This window comes from Haplochromis burtoni, unplaced genomic scaffold, assembly GCF_018398535.1.
Source record: "Haplochromis burtoni strain Fernald_Lab_line unplaced genomic scaffold, NCSU_Asbu1 Contig_189, whole genome shotgun sequence".
Classification (NCBI taxonomy): domain Eukaryota; kingdom Metazoa; phylum Chordata; class Actinopteri; order Cichliformes; family Cichlidae; genus Haplochromis; species Haplochromis burtoni.
Window position 1 is genome coordinate 984,778 of NW_024582550.1, and position 21,698 is coordinate 1,006,475.

Genomic DNA, 21,698 nt, shown 5'->3' on the forward strand with positions numbered 1-21,698 from the left:
ACAACTGCTGCAAACCATTAGCCACGACCCCTAACTGGTCCCGGCAGATGGCTGCCCCTCTCTGAGCCCGGTTCTGCTGGATGTTTCTTCCTGTAAAAATTAAGTTTTTCCTTCCCACTGTCGCCAATTACAGTGTTGGGTCTTTATGTTCCTTAAGGTGACTGCTGTTTTGATTTGTTGCTATATAAGTAAAACTGAAATTAATTAAACTATGTTTTCATTTAAACATTTTTTTTGCCAAATCATTCATCTCGATGAAATTGACTAATTATGTGGTTTGGACTCAAGCAAATACAAATTGAAACTGAAGCTTGACTGATTGGTAATGCCAAACAATAACAAAGTAGTGTTTCTTTCTGTTCAATGCTGGGTAAAAAATGTTAGTTGTTACATTTTGTGTCAACAACGGGCACAAAAGTTATTTCTCTTTATAATTGCTAGTTGTCACTTTATCTTATTCACATGGTTTATTTTTCAATTTCTAGTCTGATGCGGTACTTTGAAGAATGGTAAATTAAAAACAAAGATATTAATTTTTGTCTCATCGTACCTTGACATTTGGGAGTTGCTTAAACTCTTTATAGAGCCTGTTGTACAGGAGAGGTAGTGCTGTGATTCAGATTTATACTTTTCTTGCCTGCTGTCTGTATTTCCTTCTGTCACATGGTTCCTGAGGGGAAAATGTTTTTCTTCTTACCTTTTCTGCTCCTTGATTGTCTTTTGTGTGTGTGTGTGTGTGTGTGTGTGTGTGTGTGTGTGTGTGTGTGTGTGTGTGTGTTGTCTTTCCCTCCACCTTGTTTTCCATCCATATCACTGCAGGAGGGGAGCAGTGTCATCTCAGCTTTCAGAAATACAGTATTGCTTCTGTGTATGTGTGCGTTTGTGGGTTTTTATTGTTGTTTTAAAGATTTCCTTCTCTGTTTTCTTTCTCACCTGTCTTCCTTCTTTTCACAGTATGCTTCCCCGCCACCTTTTCCCCTCTCTTGCTTGCCTCCTGAAGTGGTATACCATGTGTCTATGTGTTATAGCTCCCCCTCTCTGTGATGTCACCTCATTAAAATCATCTGTCTTGTTTTCACACCTCCGAGTGAGCATGAGTATATTTCACTACGACTCAGTGTCAAAGTGCGTGTGGTCTGACAGATGAAATTACATTCATCGAGCTGCAGTGTTCAGTCTGGTGTTACATGTTCTGGACCTCTGGCACTGCTGCATTGCTTATGGAGGTCTGTGTATGCAGTATTCCTTTGTTTGAATACACTTCCACGGTGTTTATTAAATTGCTAAGAAGGTGTGGTGTTTCTGTCTTTCTCTTGTATCCGTGTTTAAAGATTATTATGGAAACAATTGTTGGTTACATATTTAGGGCTGTTTCATAGATTTTATTTATTTATTATTTTTTTAACACACCAAAGTGGTATAAATCCTTTTACAGCCACTTGAGGGCAGTGTTATTACTGTTGTCGTCTCCCTATCTGAATTTATTGAATTTCAGTAATGTTCTTTGTGTAGCCAGAGAGGTATGCAAATCATAGCCAGTGTGAGACCAGTTTTGCTCACTATAACAGAAATGACCTGGTTTTAATGTACAAGACAGATTTTAGCAGAAAGAGAAGTTTTTTGTTTTGTTTTTAAAAAGACTGCTTCTTCCTTTTGTGGTCTTTTTAAATACGCTTTCTGTAACTGTTCATTATGAATCCAGCATCTGGTTGGGGTCTATTCCACCTGTCATAGGCCAAAAAGGTTACAGTCTATTACAGAGCTAATACAGAGAGACAGGCAACCTTTCACACTCACATTCACACCTATAGCCAATTTAGAACTACCAGTTGACCTAACCTAAATGTCTTTGGACTGTGGAGGAAGCTGGAGTACCCAGAGAGAACATACATAGGCACAGGGAGAACATGCAAACTCCACAGAGTCGGATGGTGGATTCAAACCCAGGACCTTCGTGCTGTGACGGATTCTGTTTTATTATTATTATTTTTTAACCATTATCAAATTGGGTAATCGAGAATCTTGTAATTAAAAAAAACAAACAAAAAAACAACAACATTATTTTAACATCAGTCTGACTAATTGATGCCCAACTAAACAGATGTACGAGTTTTATTTCCTCTCTCTTTTTCTTCCCCCAGACTTTTTATGCTTTTGTTGAATTCTCTTGTCTAATTCTCACCAAGCCCACCCACCCGCACTCTCCCCCCACTGAAACTGAATCATTTTCACTTTTATACTTGTGTGTGGTGGGGTAATTACAGGCTGTTAAACAGAGCACGGTCCTTTAAAACACACACTCTCTTTGTCTTTCACTTCCTCTCCTCTCATAGTGCAGCCGATTGTGAAATTAACTCCGTTTCCCCATGCAACTCTGCTCCCATCAAAGTCAGACCCTACCAAAACTACTAGTGCCAATCGCACACATTCTAGTGGATGTGTGGAAGATCTCACCCTTAGCTGCCAGTCACTTTCTTCCCATCTTTATCCCTCCATCATTCTTTTCTCTTTTCAGTGCTGAAACCCTGTCAATCATCCATCTACCCCAACACACAACAATAGATATGCTGTCAGTTAAAAGATTAGCCTCTGAGCATGCAACTAGAAGATAGGGAAAGGCTGACGAAAGAGAATTGAAAGGGATATTTTGAAGTGTAGCCCAGCTGCAACTTCCCAGGAAGGGTGGAGTTCATTATGAATCCATCAGTTTTCAACCTCCTCTGTAGTCCGATGGTTTTGAAGCATTGTCGTTTGACAGTTCCCAGAGGAGAGGAACGGGGAGCTGAAAATCTGCATAGAAGTTGAAATGTAGCTGCAGTTCGGATGTTGAGTGGGGTGTTCTCAGCGTTGACTTGATGTTTTTAGTAGCTGAAAGTTCCTTTTTAACGGTGCCATAGTTGTTTACAGATTTTTAAAGAAGTGTGTGTGCAACATGTCTGCAGTGGCGCACTAACACATGCATTGGCACTTCTCGTGCTGTCAAGGCTCCCCCCTCTATCTCTACCTGCCTGGAAAGGTGTCCCACCTTGGGTAAATAACACTCTTCCCCAGAGAGGTGTAAAAGTTCAAGCCTTCATTTGCCGTGCGTTGTTTTGTGCGTTTCTCACCGTGCCGGCAGAGTGACATACGTGTTGTTGCCATGGAAACCTCAGCCTTCGGGCGGAGGGGAACAGGAGGACTCAGGCTGATCGTTTGATTTGTTTAGTTTGTCTCTGGGATGGAGTTCTCTGAAAAATGTACATATTTGCACAGAAAGCTCTGATGTGATTTTACCTCACGCAGAAAAAACCCAAAAAAACCCAAACAGCTTTTAGAGGTGGACTCCAAAACTTCGGTTTAGATGTAGTTGTTTTCTGTGTTCCTGAGTTGGAGGAAAAGATCGATATCAATTTAATCTTCAGCTGAGAGGTGTGGGGATGTATTTAGCCTAGCTGAACACAGATGCTGGAATTACTCGAAGCTCATTTTGTTTTCGTTTTGCTGTTCGTTTTACAGTTTGTTTGTTTTTTTGGAGCTGCAGCTAAACTGTGTTACAATGCTGCACTCAGTTGTATCCGTGTGTATATCGTGTGTATACCGCGTGTATACCGTGCTCGCTATATGACCCAAAACCCGAGTGATATATCTGGTCATAACTCATAAGAATGCCTGCAGAGCTTTGTGACAACATTAGCCCATAACCCAATGTCAGGTTGGAGCTAAAATCTATGCATAGCTTTTAGTGTTTACAATAAAACACTGAAGGAGGCTGCAGCTCCAGCTACGGTCTAATCTTTTGTCTACAGGTGGCAGTGTGGCGCCATGTTTCATGGCGTCTCTGACTGGAATGGACTTTCTCTTTATGCTTCCTTTTATTAATTATTTTCATTCCTTCCTCTCTGTGAGTCTTATTCTCTTGTCCATTCTTGTCTCTCATTAGGTGCGATGGCCTCTCACCGTCTCTCTCTTTGTTACTTCTTTCTCAGTTTGTTTCAAACATCTCTCTTGTTGTTAAGGCTTCTGTAAGAAAGCAGAGATGTAGGCTTTTTTTTTTCTCCTCCCCCCACCCATCTTCATTTCTCAAGGTCTATGGAGGGTTAAACAATACCGAGGATTTAATTGCTGTAATAAAGAGTATGTAATAACTTCACAAATGAGCAGATTATAGTTTAGCTCTGCTCCCTTCCTCCCACTCTGTTTTAGAAAGAAATTTGCTTTCTAAGTTTAGCATATGACAATTGGTGTAATGCCACGTACTTTGCAGTGCCTACCTCATGTATTACCAGCACGAATACTGCCAATAGTAATACCTCGCTCTAGCACAAACACCAAGGCCAAAGGGTTACTGTTACAAAAGGATGTAAAATATTGAGGTGATTTAAGAAAAACAAAGAAACAAAAAGAAGGGCTTTTGCCAAATGCACAGATATGTCAGTTACAAAAACAAGAATTTGTTTTAGGGAGGAATAGTGACGGTTATGTCATGGGCAGTTTCATCAAACCAGTAATTGCTGAGAGGTCAGAAATAACCTAGCACTCCCAAAACACTAATTTCTCCTGGTCCTGCCCTTCACCACTCATTTGATCTTTTCCACTAACCTCTCCTTCCCTCCCAGTCTCACTATAAATATTTTTAATGATAATTGTTTTCTTTCGCTGCTACAGTGTTTAGATATTGACATTTTTTGTTCAAAGTTTTCTTCTTAATTGCACCAAGTCAATCACTAGAGTAATGCACATATAACCATGAGCCTCCGTGGTGTGTTTCTGACAGCTCTGTCTCTAAATCATATTAAAACCGTAACAGGTTGTGTGTTTTGTTGTTTCCCTCTAGTATCTTACCCTGTGTGCTCATCTGTTTGCTTTTAATACTACGGTGAATCTCAAGTCAAATTGTCACATGGCCACATGCTTGCTGTTTGACATTTTAACACGTGCATTGACTTTGTATACTATAATATAAATACCTGTTAAATATGCTTTGTGTTCATCTTAAGCAATTGATGAATGAATTAAATCATCAATGAAAATAATGTTTCTGTGATATATTTAATGCTAAGAATGCAACCCAGCTTTATCCACACATCTGCTTTATGAGAAGACCTCCTGAAGTTGCAGATTCACCTCAGCAAAACTGCAGATTCCTTTTAAGCTGTTAGTACAAGCAAAGTGTTCACACTAGAGATGTAAAAATATTCTGTACATCTTGATTTCTTTTAAGATAATTGGAAGAAAGAGAAGGTGAAAATTAGGTTAAAAAAAGTTCAACACAAGTCAGAGGTGTCTGACTTTTTGTCATCTTTTCCTCTTGTCTCCACAGGTACAGTGTCCCTCCTGAGCATGGCAAAAGACTAGAGAGGCTGGCACAAGGTGAGGAGCTAATTTCAATTAAAATCCATTTAAGTTTGTTTATTCACCACTTCTGCACGCTTTCCTGCCTTTATCTCTTTCACTCGCATGCAATAAGTGACAGAGCAAGTGCTTCCGCCTGTAGAGCACACGCCATTAAAATCATACACGCGCTGCACACTTAACACATGCCCTGAATACACACAAGCACACATTCAAAGCACGCTTATTGCGCCCTCTTGCATCGTTTAATAATAGAAAACAAAGCGGGACTTTTGAGCTACATCTCACCTTCTCCTCTCCCAACCGCAGCATGGACGTCATTGTTTAGCACTCACAATAAACAACCTTCCCGCAGCTTTTCCTCTGACAAACACAGCGGTCCTTACCATCAACAGTGTGGCGCATATGCACTGAGTTAGTGAAAAACTTTGATAATGCCACTTTGCCACAATATATAAAATTATATATTTTTGTTTTTTGGTCACTTGGTTGTGCTAAAATGGAGCAGCAGATGAAAGAGCAGCTTGAAGCACTTAACGTGTGCAGTCACTCATGCTAAAAAGATGAGGATGGATGCTGAATTTTATAGTAGAAGCTGTCTGAAGTGACACCAGCAGCACCTGTTTGTTCTGCAGAAGTAATGACGGAAAACTTGAAAAACTCACACAATCAAGGCCAGTTGTTCTGGACTATGTTTTGATGAATGTTTATTATCCCGAGGAGGAAGTGTCGGCTGTAGATGATTCATGAACGGTCTTAACGCCTGTCAGAAATCTGTGGAAAAGTGAAAACGTCAAACATATTTCAACTAGGGTGAAAAAACAAAAAGTAGAACAATTTCTCAGCATTATATTCTTTGTTGACTTTTATAGTCAGCGCTTTGACATGAGGATTTCATCTGAAATCTAGAAATCTTGTCTAAGGTGGATAAGAGGCAGTGAAGTGATACCATTCTGCCATCTTTCTTTGACACAAGATGTTTCCTTTTGTTCCCCATTCTTTTCCAGTACCCATGTTCTCCTTTTACTCTTATTCTCTGTTTTGATCAGTGAGGATTAACCTTAGTATCGAATGTTTCTTAGAGTGAGGGAAAAGATATCGAGGTGAGAAGAGAGACTTGCTTTAAATAGACACATTCTCCCAGTTATATGCTAGTTATCCCTCTTGGGTGGAATTTAACTATGTACCATTGATCTATGTGCAATACATGGAGTTTGTCTCTATACACAAAGGAAACAAAAGCATTCAGACAGTATAAACTGTTATTGATGAACTAAACTCAAAAAGGTTCGGTCACATAATAGCGAGGTGCTGAAAGACAGCTCGAGGAAGCTGGTTTTGCATTTCCAGGTCTAAAACCTTTTCCTGTGGGCTACACACACACGAAGTTAAATAGGTTTCCTTATAAATATGCAGAATCTGTAGGGCAAGGAGTGAGATGCTTTGGGCTTTAGAGTCGTATTGACCAGTCACATTTGAGGAGCCTGTGGAAGGAAGTCCATGTGGAGGGATAAGAGGAGCACATTTGGCAGATGTAATTTTAAAAGCATCAGCTGTCACGCTGCAGTAATTTAGCTTTTTTTTTTAAAAAAAATAAATAAGTGTATCTATATTCATATTGTAATCAGTGACTGACACACAGGGAAATGGACAGTCTTGGCCCAGATGTCCTTTATCCATACATCTGCTGGTTACACTGGTAAAATGTTAAAAATGACATTAAATGCTACTTTTAAAACCACCCGCAGAGTAGCCTGGCTTTGGACATTAAAACTGAGATCTCATTAGTGCCAGCTTTTATAGCAGGGTGTTCAGTCATACATTGCAGCTTAGCTGGCTTATCCAGCACCTGCCTCATTTGTAAAATACAGCTGCCGAGGGTGAGAGGACAGCTCACTCCTGGAAGTCAAAAACATATCAGTGTTTATGTTCTACTTGTTCAGCAGTTTGCTAAATTGCTCTGAGGCACTTTTTGGAGAGGATTTTAATTCTTATGTTTTTATTCTCATTTCTTATCATTTCACCAGTGGATTTTCTTGTGGTGTTGGCCTTTAATTAAGCCTCGCCAAAAATTCCTCTGTGGAGGAACTCCCTGGCTATCTGCACAGTGCTGTGCCAGCGATGGATAGGGGTTTGGTTGTAGCCGTTACTGCGCTGGTATAAAGGGAAAACACTTAACCAATCTACTTAATGTGTTTATGGAGCGTTTGCATTAAAATTTCTCCACAAAGGAAAGCTGGAGAAATAACCAAACATGTTTGACTTTGTGATAAAGTTCTTCTTATGTACTGCTGCTTAGGGCAATGCAAACTGGAGTGTCAGGCTTATGTCTATAATGATAGCTCATTATCACGAAAGTATCACACAGGCCACCTGCACTTATTTTGTGGTTTTGGCTGTAAAATTGTAAATTGAATCCTTTCTTTTAGAAACTATGTGAATTTTCTCTCTAGCCCAAAATGGTTGAGGAGTTACATTAATGTAAAATCTAGCCAGAGCTGATTTTTCTGTCTGCGTTCAGACCGTAGTACCTGAATCTTCTTTTGCTACCATGATACAGATCCCTGTAAAGCTTTTGTTCTCCTCTCCCCAAAGCCACTTGAATTATTTTCTCTAGCACAGTTTGTAACAGAGTTACGGTCATTTCGAGAGTGTTTGTCAAATGGGCCCACCACTGGGCTTCATTTATGCAAAAACTTGCACTTGTGGTTTGAAAACGACATGAAAAATCCACAGAAGAATCTAAGATTAAAAAACACCTTGTAATTATTCCAAATCCTAAGTACAAATCAAAGAGAGCCTCATTCTTAAACACCCTAGTTCTGTAATATTTTTACAATTAAGTATTAAAAACTAAATAAAGGGGGAAACCCTGCAAACCCTACCAGTACTAAACACAACTGCAGCTTTGGCATAATTTTATTCAGTTGTTTCAGTTTCACAGCCTTGGTGTTCACATTGACTTACTGGCCCACCTAAATAGAATGGAGTCCTAATTACTGTTATTACTTCCATCTGTGCCTTTTCTAAAACACCAGTCAAAAAGTCTGCTGTGAGATGGGCCCATTGTATTGACGGCTTTACTCACAGAGCATGTTGAAGTCTTTGCTGATAATAAAAACGCTATAAATAAATATAGCATTACACTGCAAAATGGGCATTTTGTCTTACTTTTATCTGCCTGGTTTGGCAGTTTTAGGACAATACTTGGGAATTATGCATTTCAATGTATGCAGAATTGTTTAATGTTTTATTTAAATAACCTCGACATCTCTGATCTCAAGCAACATGCTTTCTAATTACATTGTATATGTTGATGCTCTTTCCTGTCTTCCTCTCTTCTTATCTAGCCAGCTGGCAGTAGGAGGACACCACTGCCACCGTTATTTAACAGGCTCTCACTGACCTATCAAAGCCATCCTCCAGGCAGCCAACTGTTTATGGGGTCCTAAAAAGACAGTTATGAGTGTTGCAGGGATGCTAAATGGGACTGGGACAATGGTTACTTAAAACCTCCTCTCCAGACATTTGACAGGGTAACAGACGTCACTCCTATCACTCCTCATTTCTGCCACGGCGGGAGACTTTTCGGTTAAGGTGAAGAGGAGGGGAGGGTGTAGGGTTCGAAGCAGGAACTTAATTTTCAAACTCTAAAGGACAGAATGAAGCCTTTAAGTTAATATTACCCCATGGAGAGCTCAGAAAGCCAGCTGCATTTTAATGGGGATTAATACGCAGGCTCTGTCGGCACATTATTCACCTTTATCAGCTCCAACGGGCAGGCAGGCACTGGGAGAGTAGAGAGTCCCCCTCTCCCTCTTTTGCTTTGTAGGGTGGAACAGAGGCTGAAACAATGCAGTGAAAATGAAGGATGAAATGGGTGCTGATTATACTGTCAGTCACATTAAAGTTTAACTGGGTGGAGGCATGGATGGACCCCCCTTTGAGGCACTGGTGGGTACATGCAGTAAAGGGGGTGGAGAGTGAGCGATGGAGGAGAAATTCATTCTTTTGATTATGCAGAGTCTGTCTTTCTGTCTCCAAGAGCAGAAGTGAGCCTTTGTTTTAGAGAGTGAGTCGGGGCTTTGAGATCATAATATACCTCTGACATTTTGGGCTCTCAAAGCGGGCGGCGTTTTTAAGGAATTGAGTTTGTTTTATAATACAAGATGGATATGATTGGTAAATTACTCCAGCTGGAAAAGTCCACATTGATACAATAGCAAATGCAGTTTCACATTTCCTTTAGTGCAGTTTGAATCCTCTCATAAAGTACACTGACTTGCAGTAACTTTTATTAGTGACGGAAACATCGGTAATTAATGCACAGCTCATTGTATTGTTTTCGGATTAATTACACTGCAGTAAACAGATGAGACCATGGTTTAAATAATCAGTAGCCTCTGACTGTCACTGTTGTTAGTGCTGCTGCTTCTGCAAATTAATAACATGTTTTAAATAACCCCACAGGTTTTCCTTGTTTCTGTTTGCATTGGTTGCACTGACTGGATCACAATTTTACAGAGAGACAGCACCCAGCTTCACTTTTATGCTGTTGCATCCCTTTACACACAGTGACATCCATCAGATCTCCCCAGAAATCCAACCTGGAGGCCCACAATCAGTGAATTTTCATGCACTGTGGTAATGTGATTATTCCACACTTTGGGCAGTGAATTAATTTCTGCCCATGTCAAGGGGAAACCGGATTTCCTTTTCCAGGTTGTGGGATTAACAATAACAAGATAAATGGTTGCATTTCAACTGGAGATGGCTGTTTATTTGTCAGTGTCGAAATACACTTATGGGATTATATTACACATATGAAGGGATCATAGAAATCTATTCTCCAATCACTGTTGTATAGTAATCAGGCTAATGCAGTACATTCAAATGTGTTGATTTTCTCCTTTAATTACTCTGTAATCTGTTTTTTGTACTTTACACAAAGCAGTTTGTGCAAATTAATATATTCAATCTAAATTCCAGTAAAGGCTGACAAGCTTCTTGGTAATGGTTTATGCTAGATTGTGGTCGTAATACTACTGCAACATACTGTTAGTTTCTAATTCAGACAGAGTGTGATGAAAATATTGCATCACGATCGGAGAGTGATTCCATTCATGTCTCGGACACCCGCATGCTTCACAGCATAACCTAATTTTAGGCATGCTGTTAGGGTGCTGTAGTGATTGAGAACAGAATAAGAGAAATAATTAGGTTTTTTTTCCTCCTAAAAATCAGAGTAAGCAATGATGCTATCAGTGTACAGTAGCTTCATCTGTAAATTTTGTCACCCATTTCCATGCAGTAGTTGATGTATTCAGTTGCCGTGTCATTTTAAGTTTTCTTCTTCTCAAAGAAGATCACTTGTGCCAGCTGACAGGCAGGGGACCACAGGGGCATCATGATGACATCTGGGGATTGTTGGCCCAGGAAATGATTATGATAATTAATGGCTTTCAGGAACAAGTGCTGCATTGGTGTCAGCTCTTAACCGATGTCCTTGAAATTACTGTTCATGCTCAACACTTCATTGCTAGACAGTTTCTCTCATAGTGACCGCATAATTGCTTCCGTTCGTAAAATCTGTGACTCGATGATTCAGGCTTATTAAGTGGATTTAAAAGAAGTTTCTGGTGAGAACAAAATCCATTTTTAACATGTACCTGATGGCTTATGAGTGCGGTTGACATATTGTCTTTAGTGTTGGTGTACTTCAGTAGGCTGATGTTTTGGCTGATCCACCACACCAGATACCTGACGATAAACAAAACAACCAGCTGATCTAAGCAGAGTTGAGTCTAAATGAATGAAACTACACATAATCAGTTTGTTTTTTTGTTTTTTTTCTGAGCATTTATTGTTTCCTATGCATGAAAGAAAAAAGTTGCCAATCACCAAATATTGGTATATGGGTTTCGGCTTTGCTTATTAATCTTCTTCTCTCACTAACTCTGAGTTTAAATCCAGTTATTCTCCTGTTGCTACAATATACAGATTAATCGTTTACATGCAGGCAGTTAGTAGTTGTGAAAGTGTAAAAGATAACTTTTAGCCAAAACACACAAACTGCTTATCTAAATGACTTGGATCATTTGGATTCCCAGTTATACCCTTGCTAAGAAAACAGACAAGCAGATGCACAGCGATTCCTCACTCCATTAGATAAACTAGCAAGAGTAAAAAAACAAAACAAAACGTGGGCTGTTTTTGAGAGGCCTGCAGCACTTTCTCAAAGTCTTTAATCTGTCTTTAGTGGTGATTGAACAAAACTCTGTCATGGATACAGATTTTGCTGAATGTGGCTCATGAAAGAAACACAAAAAGATAACATAACATTGCTTTCAGAGGTTGATGATAACATGAACATATGTACATATACATATATATACCCTACGATTGTTGTAGTAAGATGATGTTGTGGTTGTCAGTAAAATGCCCTATGCTCACTCTCACCCTCTGCAGGCTTCTTTCCCGGCAGCTCCCAAGGCTGCGATGCCTTCCTTCGCCACAAAATGACACTGATATCACCATCCATCCTGAAGAAGTATGGCATTCCCTTTGACAGGGTGAGTAGCCGCTGTTTCCCTACACACACAGTATAAGGTATCCATGAGGTAATAAAGTAATGTTAACAATTTCTGTGTTAACTGTCATACAAGCTTCTTTACCAGTGCTGGCTGAAGTAGCAATAGAGTCCCTCCCACCCACTTACCTTAAACTGGCTGGCACTGTTTCACCCTTTAACACCATATAGAAGAAAGCTGTTTGCCCTGACTCTAACGTCTATCTAAAGTAGGCAACCATTATAAAATGGAATAAAGCTGTACCCCAATGCTTAAGCACACACGCATCTTCAGCCTCATAATGATCAGAGTGGAAATTGTGATGCAGATATTGACATTAAAACAATGAGGAGATTTGAAATATTTAGTATCAGAAGATGGGAAGTGGTGCATTTATTCCCCCAGTTCTCCAAGTGTGTCTTGCGTCAGCTGGAGAAGAAGTGGGCTTTTATTATTAACTTATACTGGCTCTGAAAAATTAGTTTGAGTCAAGATATTGTGTCTGTCGTAGCAAATTGTTGGGGATCATTTCACCTATCTGTTATTGTTCTGTTCAGCAGTTCAGTCTTCAAATTATGGCAGATTGAGGAAGGGGGAAAAAACGCTGACATGGAGCAGGCATCTGATGTTCTCCAGAGTCAGCATAAGGGTTCCCCTCTACCCCCATTTATCTCATTTCTCACCCCTTAGGACATCATTATCACAGTGAACGTTTGACTTGTTACACACCTACAGTATCTTTCCTGATTTGAGTGTAAAAATAAAACTTGTGTTCTTGCAGTAGAAAAAAGGGACTTTTGATATCTGAACCACTGCCTTTAGTTGAAGAAGTTTATCTCCCACTTTCAGCCCCCTACTTCCGTTTCTCCTTCTTATGCCTGTCACCTTATCTGGCTTGATGTGTCTCTTGATTGCCAAGATCCATGCTTTGTAAAGAAGTTGAGATCCGCAGTCAGATATATAGGGCTTGGGTTTTAGGGCAACACACACAAGTGGTTAAAATGTGAGGACAAGTAGAGCACATTTGCAGAATAACACTGAGCTCATGGGAAGGAATTCAGTACTCGGAGCAGCAGCCATGTTTAGTCGAATTAAGTCAGAAAAACAGGGACAAGATGTTTCTAAGGATTCAAACTCAATGTTTATCCCTCAAACCTTAAGTCAGCGGTAGCCTTTGTGCAACTGGTGGTAACAATAAAATATAGCTGTAAGAAATAACTGGTAAATAGATTAATGCCTTCCTCGTGCACAGAGACAACTGATAAATTCAGCCTTCAGACATTTAAAAAAATGTGTTTTCTTGTCTGTGTGAACAGATAACTCAGAATGAAGGGGAGTTCATGATCACCTTTCCTTATGGCTACCACGCCGGCTTCAACCATGGCTTCAACTGTGCAGAGTCCACAAACTTTGCCACGCTGCGCTGGGTGGACTACGGCAAGATGGCTACACTGGTAAGATGAGACTGATTGCAGAGAGGTTAAGTCACCGTAACAGAGAAATTTCAGTCTGCTGTGTTAACGTGTCAGCAGTGATGGGAAAAAGTGATTTGGGGGATTTTAAAAAACGTTTGAAATGATCTCACAAAAACATCCAAAACAAAACACTGATCTGGCTAAAAGAAAAGCAGTGATGCTCATTAATGATCATGTTAACTTTGCAAACTGGGCACTCCATCTATATAACACGTCTATCCATTTAGAAAATAGGTTTTTATCTAAATTTTGTCAGCACTTGTTTGAGACGAGGTCTGAAGGCCAGTGTAGACACTCCACTTGAATAGTTTTGATCGGATGTGTGATTCAGAGGCAGCTTTGCAGCCTTCCTGCTCTGGGTGTTTGCTTCTTTGAAGGGATGAAGTAATAGATCATATCAAAATATAAAAGCAGCGTCTGGTTCTCTGCTGCACACCATCTGTTACCGACACTAACTGTACCCTTGCATCCTTGCACTGACGCAAACTGCCTCTTTGCCCGTGGGCTGTTGAGCATGAAATTGACAGGGCATGGGTTGGTTGTGGAAGGGAGCCCAACGACAATGTCCTCTGGAAGAAACTCCCCTCTTTTCTCTTCTCTATACATTCCATTTCATGTTCAGTCCTCTGTCTCTGTCTTTGTGTGTGTGCATGCCCCTTTTCCCTGGTTTCTCTCTACTTGGCTGCATGTCAGATTTATGAGGTGCCAGTTTGCAAAAGCACATCACCCTCCCTTCTCACTCTTTCTCATTTTCGGCCTTCCTACTGTACCCATGTGGCCACTTGTAATTTAAGAACCAGTAGTCGAGGCTCCAGCAGTCTTCCCTTCACCAGTGCTCAAGGGAGCATCTCCACTGCGCTTGTCTCAGTTTGTTAAAGAAGAGTTTTCCATTCTGCACGACTAATCCGAGTCGACAAATCGACAGCACAGCTCGGCACGTGGAGCTGGAGGAATGTGGAAAAATACAACAGCTCGACCAACGAGCAGGGCTCTTTCTTTCTAGCCAGATTTCTCTTTCACTCAGGCGTCTGTACTCTTTGGGTGTTATGGTTATAAAGATTGTCCCAGAACTTGTGCTGTGTAATTTACAGCTCAGTAGCAGACGCCTCATAGTGAATCATTTGGACCAAGCAGATGAGTCTTTGGCTAAAATGAACCAGAGACCAGGACCTGCTGAAGGCGTTTCTTTGCCTTTTTGCTCACTGCACAGATCTTGCGCTGAGCCTTGTTAATAAGTGGATCCTAAATGCCTGAGAAAGTTGAAAGGTTTTTCTATATTTGGGTTGTCCCTCTGTATATAGAGGCGTACATCTACAGGGCCATAATTATTCGAATTTCTTTTCCTTTTATTCCCCAAATATCCTAAAAAAATTCAATTCTTATATTCTCTATATTCTGTATCTTGATATAGATAGTAGTTTTAGATGGCTTAACTACCCCACCTTCTTCCTGAGCAATAATAAAGTCTCATTTTCTCTTAATCTTTCTCTTAACTCCACCATCTTTCTCTGTCTTTGGCTTAAGCAGTCATCCATTAACTCATCTCCCCTCCCCTCCCCGCCTTCCCCCTGCTGAGCCCTAGTCTGTCAGCATCAAACAGGACAGTGAACGATGGGGCTCGGTATCGAATCTGTCACTGTTTTCAGGCTGGTGGCACACGACAGAGACTGAGAGAGAATTTGGGCGTGCTTCATGTCTCAGTCCTTTTTAAAGACAAGCTCCTTAACTGCTGACCCATCTGTTTGGCTTCCTAAGTGAACACATCTGCGGTCAGAGCAGGTCTATTGTCAGCATTCCTTGCATGTTCTGTGTGGGGTTGTACTTCTATTGTTTAAGACGTGACAGTTCTAATTAACCTTCTTCTCCACCTCTGGCTTTGCGTTAGGTGTTGGCCATTTAATTTTCTTTAATTTTTTTTTGCATTTAATTTAGTACCTCATTCAGAGCATATCAGAAAAGCATTGAAACTCAAACAATTTCATTTGAACCATAGATCTGAGTGTGGAAATGGCTAGCTTTCTTTGAAATGACAAGAATAATAACAGCAGAAATCAAAAAGAAAGGTGTTGCATGACTAGCTACAGTAGGATTTTTCTTTTTTTCCCTTCTTTTGCACATTTAAGGGAAGACGGCAAAATGTAGACCTCACTGACGAATTGAAGTCGGTGAAAAAGATTCTTCATATTGTTATACTTACATTTGCTGCAGCATTATTTTTCTGAATGTTAAGTTTATGTCTTCTGGGGTTGTTGTATTCTTGGTGAAAGCCTCTCTCTGCTCGTTTGGTGCTCAGTCACACTTTGCTAATGTTCCTCCAGGCTTCCAGGGTGATTTTTTTTTTTTTTTTTTTTTTCTTTTTTGGTCCCCCCTGTCTAAGAAATGAACAAAAATCATCCTCCCAGGTCCCGGGCTAAATCACATCACTTTTTCATCTAAAGATTCAACTACAGATGACTCGCTTCATCTTTTCTGTATTTGTTTGCAGGCTTGTCTTTTTTTTATTTTTTATATGAGACCAGAGAATGTTTTTATTAGTCGTATTCATCAACTTTGTCCATGATATAGTTCAACATTTAGCATTTTTTGTGCTACATTTATTAAAGAAAGGACTGTGTCAGTGTTAATGTAGCAAACACTGCCTGAAACAAAAGAAGAAAAGAAGTGTTCATTAAGATGCAGACTAGATTCTTGACACTGAGCAACAAAATTAGGCCAGTCATTAACAAAAACAATCAGAATTTGTCCACAGAGTTTCCAAAATCAGCAGTAAATTTAGCTCATATGTAAAACACAGACATGTTACTGAGATTTTCATTATAACATTAGGAAGCTGTGTCAGTGTGGGCAAGGTGAATTAAGATGCTATAACTACTATTACCCTAATGCTGCTCATGAGAAACAACAACAAAAATCTCTTTGCCATTTTGCATTGCTGTGCTAAAGTAATTTAAAATTACAGTTTAATTTTTTTTCACTCTGAACAGCTTAATGAACTTTCCTGCTGCTGAGATTTCTTTCTGCCCAGATGTTGAGGAAATTTGATTAATTTAACCATAGAAAGATCATCTATTTCTAAAACTCTATAGTCATATTTGACTTTATATTTTTGCTACTTTATATATAGCTAAAAAATGCACAGCAGCCCGAGCTTCGACACTCATGCTGAATGTATATTTGCTGCAATGGCAGTTAGTACAATGTAGAAGCAACTGCATGCAGGAGGACATACAAATGATTTTTTTATTTTATTTATTTATTTATTTTTTGTGTTTATTTTTTTTTTTACTTTAAGGACAGTTTCTACTCTGGAGGATAATAAACCCCTGACTTACAGCCACACAGATTAGTGAAGATCGTTAAATATCGCTGAGAAATACAACAACTTGCAATGTAATCATAAACCTGGCTCGTGCCACTTTAAGTTGTTTTACCACAGTTCCTAATGAACGTTTGTACTGTTTTGTTTTAAATCTTCTCGTTTTGTTCAGAATGTTAAGCAGCTGATCTCATCTGGGGATGTATGTGAGGAGATAAAGAAGGAAAGGAGGGGAAAACTGTGGGAGTGGGAGAAAAATTGGAGCAGTTTAGTCTTTAAATGTGTTCAGCATTTTTTATTTCTTGCTAACTGAAGCAAACAAACAAAAGAAAACACAAAAAAACACCAAAGTAGTGGTTTAGTTTTGTGTTGCCTTACTCTGTTTTCTCAGCAGGTGGGTGATCTGCAGCCCTGTTGTACAGCACATTCAGAATTTTGCATTGAAAATGTTTTTAAATACCTTTGAAATTATTCTCCATTCCTATTAGCATCTTGAAGGTTAGTTTTGTTTCACCAGAAGAATGAACAAAATAACTGGATGCTTACATTTTCATGCAATCTCATTTTGTTTTATACTATTGGATATACTGAGAAGTATCCCTACACTGAAGAACTTTGAAAAATAAAGGAAGACTGAAGCAAGTGCTGTGCATCCACAGTGAGTCCCCGGGCTTCAGGTTTTCTGTGGCTCCTATAATTAAGCTTCATTAGGAGCCCAAGTATACTTCAGGGCTCATTGACTCCCTGCCTCAGAGTGGGTTTTTGTTTTCTGAGATCTTGTGCATCTCCAATTGAGTTTCATCTAATTAAGTTTTTAGATGATAATAAAGTGTAACTCATCCTGGCCCTTGAGGATGGCAACGATGTCCATAACCTCTTAACACCTTCCTAAAAATAAAACAAGGCGCTGACTCTTTAGCAGTGAAGAATGCACATTTTGCTAGGTACAATCAGGGTAAGAGCAATATTTATCTCGGCGGCTGTTTTTTGATGGGGTTTTTTGTTAGTCACGTCCTGTTCCCAGTAAAAGTTTCATTGTGGTAAAAATCAGGTGTTCCCATGCTTGCACTTGCACCACCTCTTTTTTGCCCTCCCATTCCCCATTCCATCACCAACACAGTATTTTAATGTCTCTGTCTGTCAAGTGGTGTCTAGATGAGATGTAGGCTGGAAATTGTTTTGCTGTGGAGGTGTGGGCTGTTGTGTTTCTAGTAATTGAGCACAAGGCTGTCAATACAGATCAGGAAATAAAAAGATTTGAAAGAAACACAGCAAGCGAGGCACAAAAAATATCTTCATATGTCTCCTTCCTCTTCTTTTTTTCCCTTTCATTACACCACCCTCCATTTGTTTCCTGTATTTCAAAACTTCATTTTGATGTCCATGCCATTTTTCACTCCTGCACCACTGCAGTTTTTTTAATGCAACAGTTCCCCTCTCTAGTAAGCTCAATGATTCAATAGTTCTGATGACTCAATGGTTCTGTCTCGTGCTGTATTTTAGTCATTATCACGTTTTAAGGTATATCAGGTCAGTGGTTTATGTACAACACTATAGTGAAACAGCTGGTTGTTTACTGTATATTTAAAGCCTGTTTGTCAGGTGTGGCCTTTGTCACACAGGCCTAGAGACCTGCCGGCAACTGTCTGGCAACCACTGGTCGACAGGGAAAAGTGTGGATCCTGTAACTGGTGAGTGGCTGCTGGAGGTTGCTCGTAGTCCCTAAGGCATTGTCCTGTACTGAAAACCTCCTGACAACTACTTTGATTGCTATCATTGCGCTTACTAGATTGCATGGGAGATATGTCTGAAAACAAAGTTGTGAAAAGTGAGGAAATGCCATTGTTTGCAGACAAATTGGCATCTTTCATGGAAATTATGAGTGCTATTAACCAAAGTTTTTTGGTACAGCACCATCTTTGTGACCGATCCTCTACACAACCACTTGCTAACAGGTTGGGGTCTAGAAATAAAGGTTGCCGGGAGATCGCCACCTGCAGATCTCTAGGCCTGTGTACCTGTGACCATTAAAAGCAAGTTAGGTCATTTTGTAGCTGTATTGGTAATCCTGATGGCCCTTTTTTGATGCTCGTGTGTGTAAATTAACTTTGTTTGTGGTCACTGTGACATAAAATATGCATGCCTTTTGAGGCAACAGTCAAATTGGATATAATGTACTTAAAAGGTTTGCCGACTTCTCCCCAAAAAAAGGTTTTAACAAACTTTTTTTCCTCCAGAAGCTAAAACTTTACAACCGTCTTTGCTCTTACAGATTAGATTCAATTCAGCATTGTTTGGGTGCCTTCTCTCTCTCTTAGACTGTCTCTGGTTTTAGTAACTTACAGAGATGGAAGTAAGAGATTTTTATTATCTAGATAGACCAAACCCCCTTTGTAAAGTTTGATTTGTTTACTCTGAATGGTTACCTCTGCTTTTGATCACTCCTCACTTACTCTTTTGAGTTTTCAGAAATCGGATGTGTAATATAATCTGTAGTCCTACGGCTGTGGGGTAGTGGGTTCTGAAAGACCTTAATAGAGATGCTTATCTAGAATTTCACCCCCCCCCCCTCCCCCCTTTATCACACAGAAGTCCCATCTTTACAAAAGGTATTCCCTACTCTAATGTAGAGCCTTGTCTTTTCTCTCCAGTGTTCCTGCCGGAAGGACATGGTGAAGATCTCCATGGATGTGTTTGTGCGCTGCCTGCAACCCGTGCGCTATGACCTGTGGAAGCAGGGTAAAGACACAACAGTGCTGGACCACCTGAAGCCCACAGAGCTCACCAGCCCTGAGCTGGAGAGCTGGAGGGAGCATCGCGTCGCCCAACGGGCAAACCTCCTGCGAAGGTTTGTATTATGAAATTCTTCATGTGTTCAAAAGTAAATATGAGGGTTTTACTTAGCTGTCTAACTATGACAGGGCCATGCAGAAGATGAAGCAATTCCGTCGTCTGAAGCTCGAGGAGGTGAAAGTCCTGGCAGAGGAAGGCATTGAGCTGAATGCTGTCGAGTATCAGCGTCAGGTTGAGGAGCGTGAGGCTCAGCGTAAGAAGGAGAAGGAAGCACGTCTTGCCCGAGAGGCCATGATAACTTTGGAAGCCCTGGAGCGCGAGGAGCAGCAGGCTGCTGAGGCCGCCGCTAAAGTAGTAGAGACTCCAGCTGCAGAGGGTGAGGCAGATATGAAAGCATTTCTTTCAGTTCTATCCTCAGTGATAGAATCTTCCACTTTAAAAAGTCATTACTCAGTCCACACGGTAGTTTTAACCTCATTGCCTCATACAGACATTTTTAATGAGCCAGTAGCACTTCTGACTTTATCTCCTCATCTGTTATTTTCCAGGACAAGAACAAGAAACCAAACCACAGAACTTGACAGACGACATTGAGAAAAAGAAGCAGAGAAAGCCGAAGAAGATCTCCAGTGGCCAAAATGCCATCACTGGATTCGAGGAAGCGTTTAAGCAGTTTGCTACATCTGACGACAAGAATTTAAAGAGGGACACGGCTCGTCATCTAGACACTTTGTCCCCGAGACACAGCGACATCTTAGCAGACAACAAGATGGATGTGAGTGCCACCCAGGTGAGTCCGATCTTGACTGAAAGTCAATAGATTTGTCCTTTACTCTGTCAGACAGGTTAGCTCTTTAAGTGTTTGTAATCCCCCCTTGGTGGCAGTTTAATACTTTATTTGCTGTGAGCTTACATCACAATAGAGTAGACTCTGAATTGGCTAATAAAACACAAGCTAATTAAATCTAAAAAAAAATCCACAAATATTTGCTGTAATAATCCACAAATGTAGGAAAAAATGTTTTTGCAGCTGTAGTCATTACTTGTTTTTCCATTTACTTTTTATCCATTCTGAAAAACAGCAGTTTATTAAATTAATATCAAGTTTGAACATGTTCAAATTACTTTTTATTTGGAGATAAATATTTTAAGGTTAAACACATTGAACAAAAATAACACACACACTTTTTAAAATTAATTTATTTTAGGCAACCTATCCCAAGAGGAAAATACCTACAGAAATAAAAAAGAGTCGCCGCCACCCCCTCAGCAAGCCACCCACGCGCTCCCCTCTGTCCATTGTCAAACAAGATCCAGCTAGCGACAAAGGTATGTGGATATCCGTCCTTCACTTCAGTTATTTATTGTAAATATTCTGCTATTAAAGTCTCAAACACTTGTTCAGAAACTTCTCTCGCAAGCTGCTAGTAGATCTACAATTTTATCTTCCTGGATGTCAGTTGAAACCTGTGCTTTGCTGTACTTGCTGTTTTCATGTAGACATGAATAAATTGTGGAGGGAAAAACAGCAAATAATACAATAATATGTTTGATGTAAAGACCAGAGGGAGCCACAGAAGAAAAGAACAAAAACTGGATTTTCAGGAAACAGATTTGTTGTAGTTACTTCAGATTTGGCACAGGTGTCGTCTCTACGGCGTCGTGGTTTACACATTCTAGTGAAAGCTCCACAGTTTGATCCCGGGAGGAGGCACATATCCCCTGCGTCAGGAAGGGCATCCGGCATAAAAATCTGCCAAATCGAACACGCAGAGCTACCTGCTGTGGTGACCCACTGTGAATAAGGGAGCAGCCCAAAGTAGTTAGCACTTCAGCTTTGCGACAGATTTGTTTACTTGGACTCAGAGATGAACTAATTAGAATTTGAAGGGTGCCACTATAATGGTGTAGTGTTCTACAAAAACACCTTTTTGGCCATAACACGGGAAGCAGGGAAGGAGAAATCTGAAATATTGTGCTCATTTTCAGTGTTTGAATTGAAGTTGCTAGTCTTTGGAACCCATCTAATAAATTCCTAGTAGTCACTACATAAAAAGCATTATGAGTCTGGATAGACTGCACAGCCAAAAGTTCATCCAGCTCTTGTATATAAAACGAATAAGATACTATTGTTGTTGTTTTGTTGTTTGTTTTTCTTATTGATTCGGGGGAAGAAAAACAAGCAGGTCTGAAGCTCCCCATGGAGATAATGAA

At 40.1% G+C, this 21,698-nt stretch overlaps 1 protein-coding gene across 1 annotated transcript in view; it reads left to right on the plus strand.

Moving 5' to 3' along the window:
• Positions 1-21,698, plus strand: part of kdm4b (lysine (K)-specific demethylase 4B) — a 41,117-nt gene that overhangs the window by 7,027 nt on the left and 12,392 nt on the right. Inside the window, exons 6-12 of the mRNA XM_005934834.3 lie at positions 5,300-5,349; positions 11,800-11,903; positions 13,217-13,354; positions 19,343-19,539; positions 19,613-19,860; positions 20,033-20,274; positions 20,693-20,813. Of these exons, the coding sequence (XP_005934896.1) occupies positions 5,300-5,349; positions 11,800-11,903; positions 13,217-13,354; positions 19,343-19,539; positions 19,613-19,860; positions 20,033-20,274; positions 20,693-20,813 (1,100 nt within the window). The remainder of the gene's footprint in view (positions 1-5,299; positions 5,350-11,799; positions 11,904-13,216; positions 13,355-19,342; positions 19,540-19,612; positions 19,861-20,032; positions 20,275-20,692; positions 20,814-21,698) is intronic.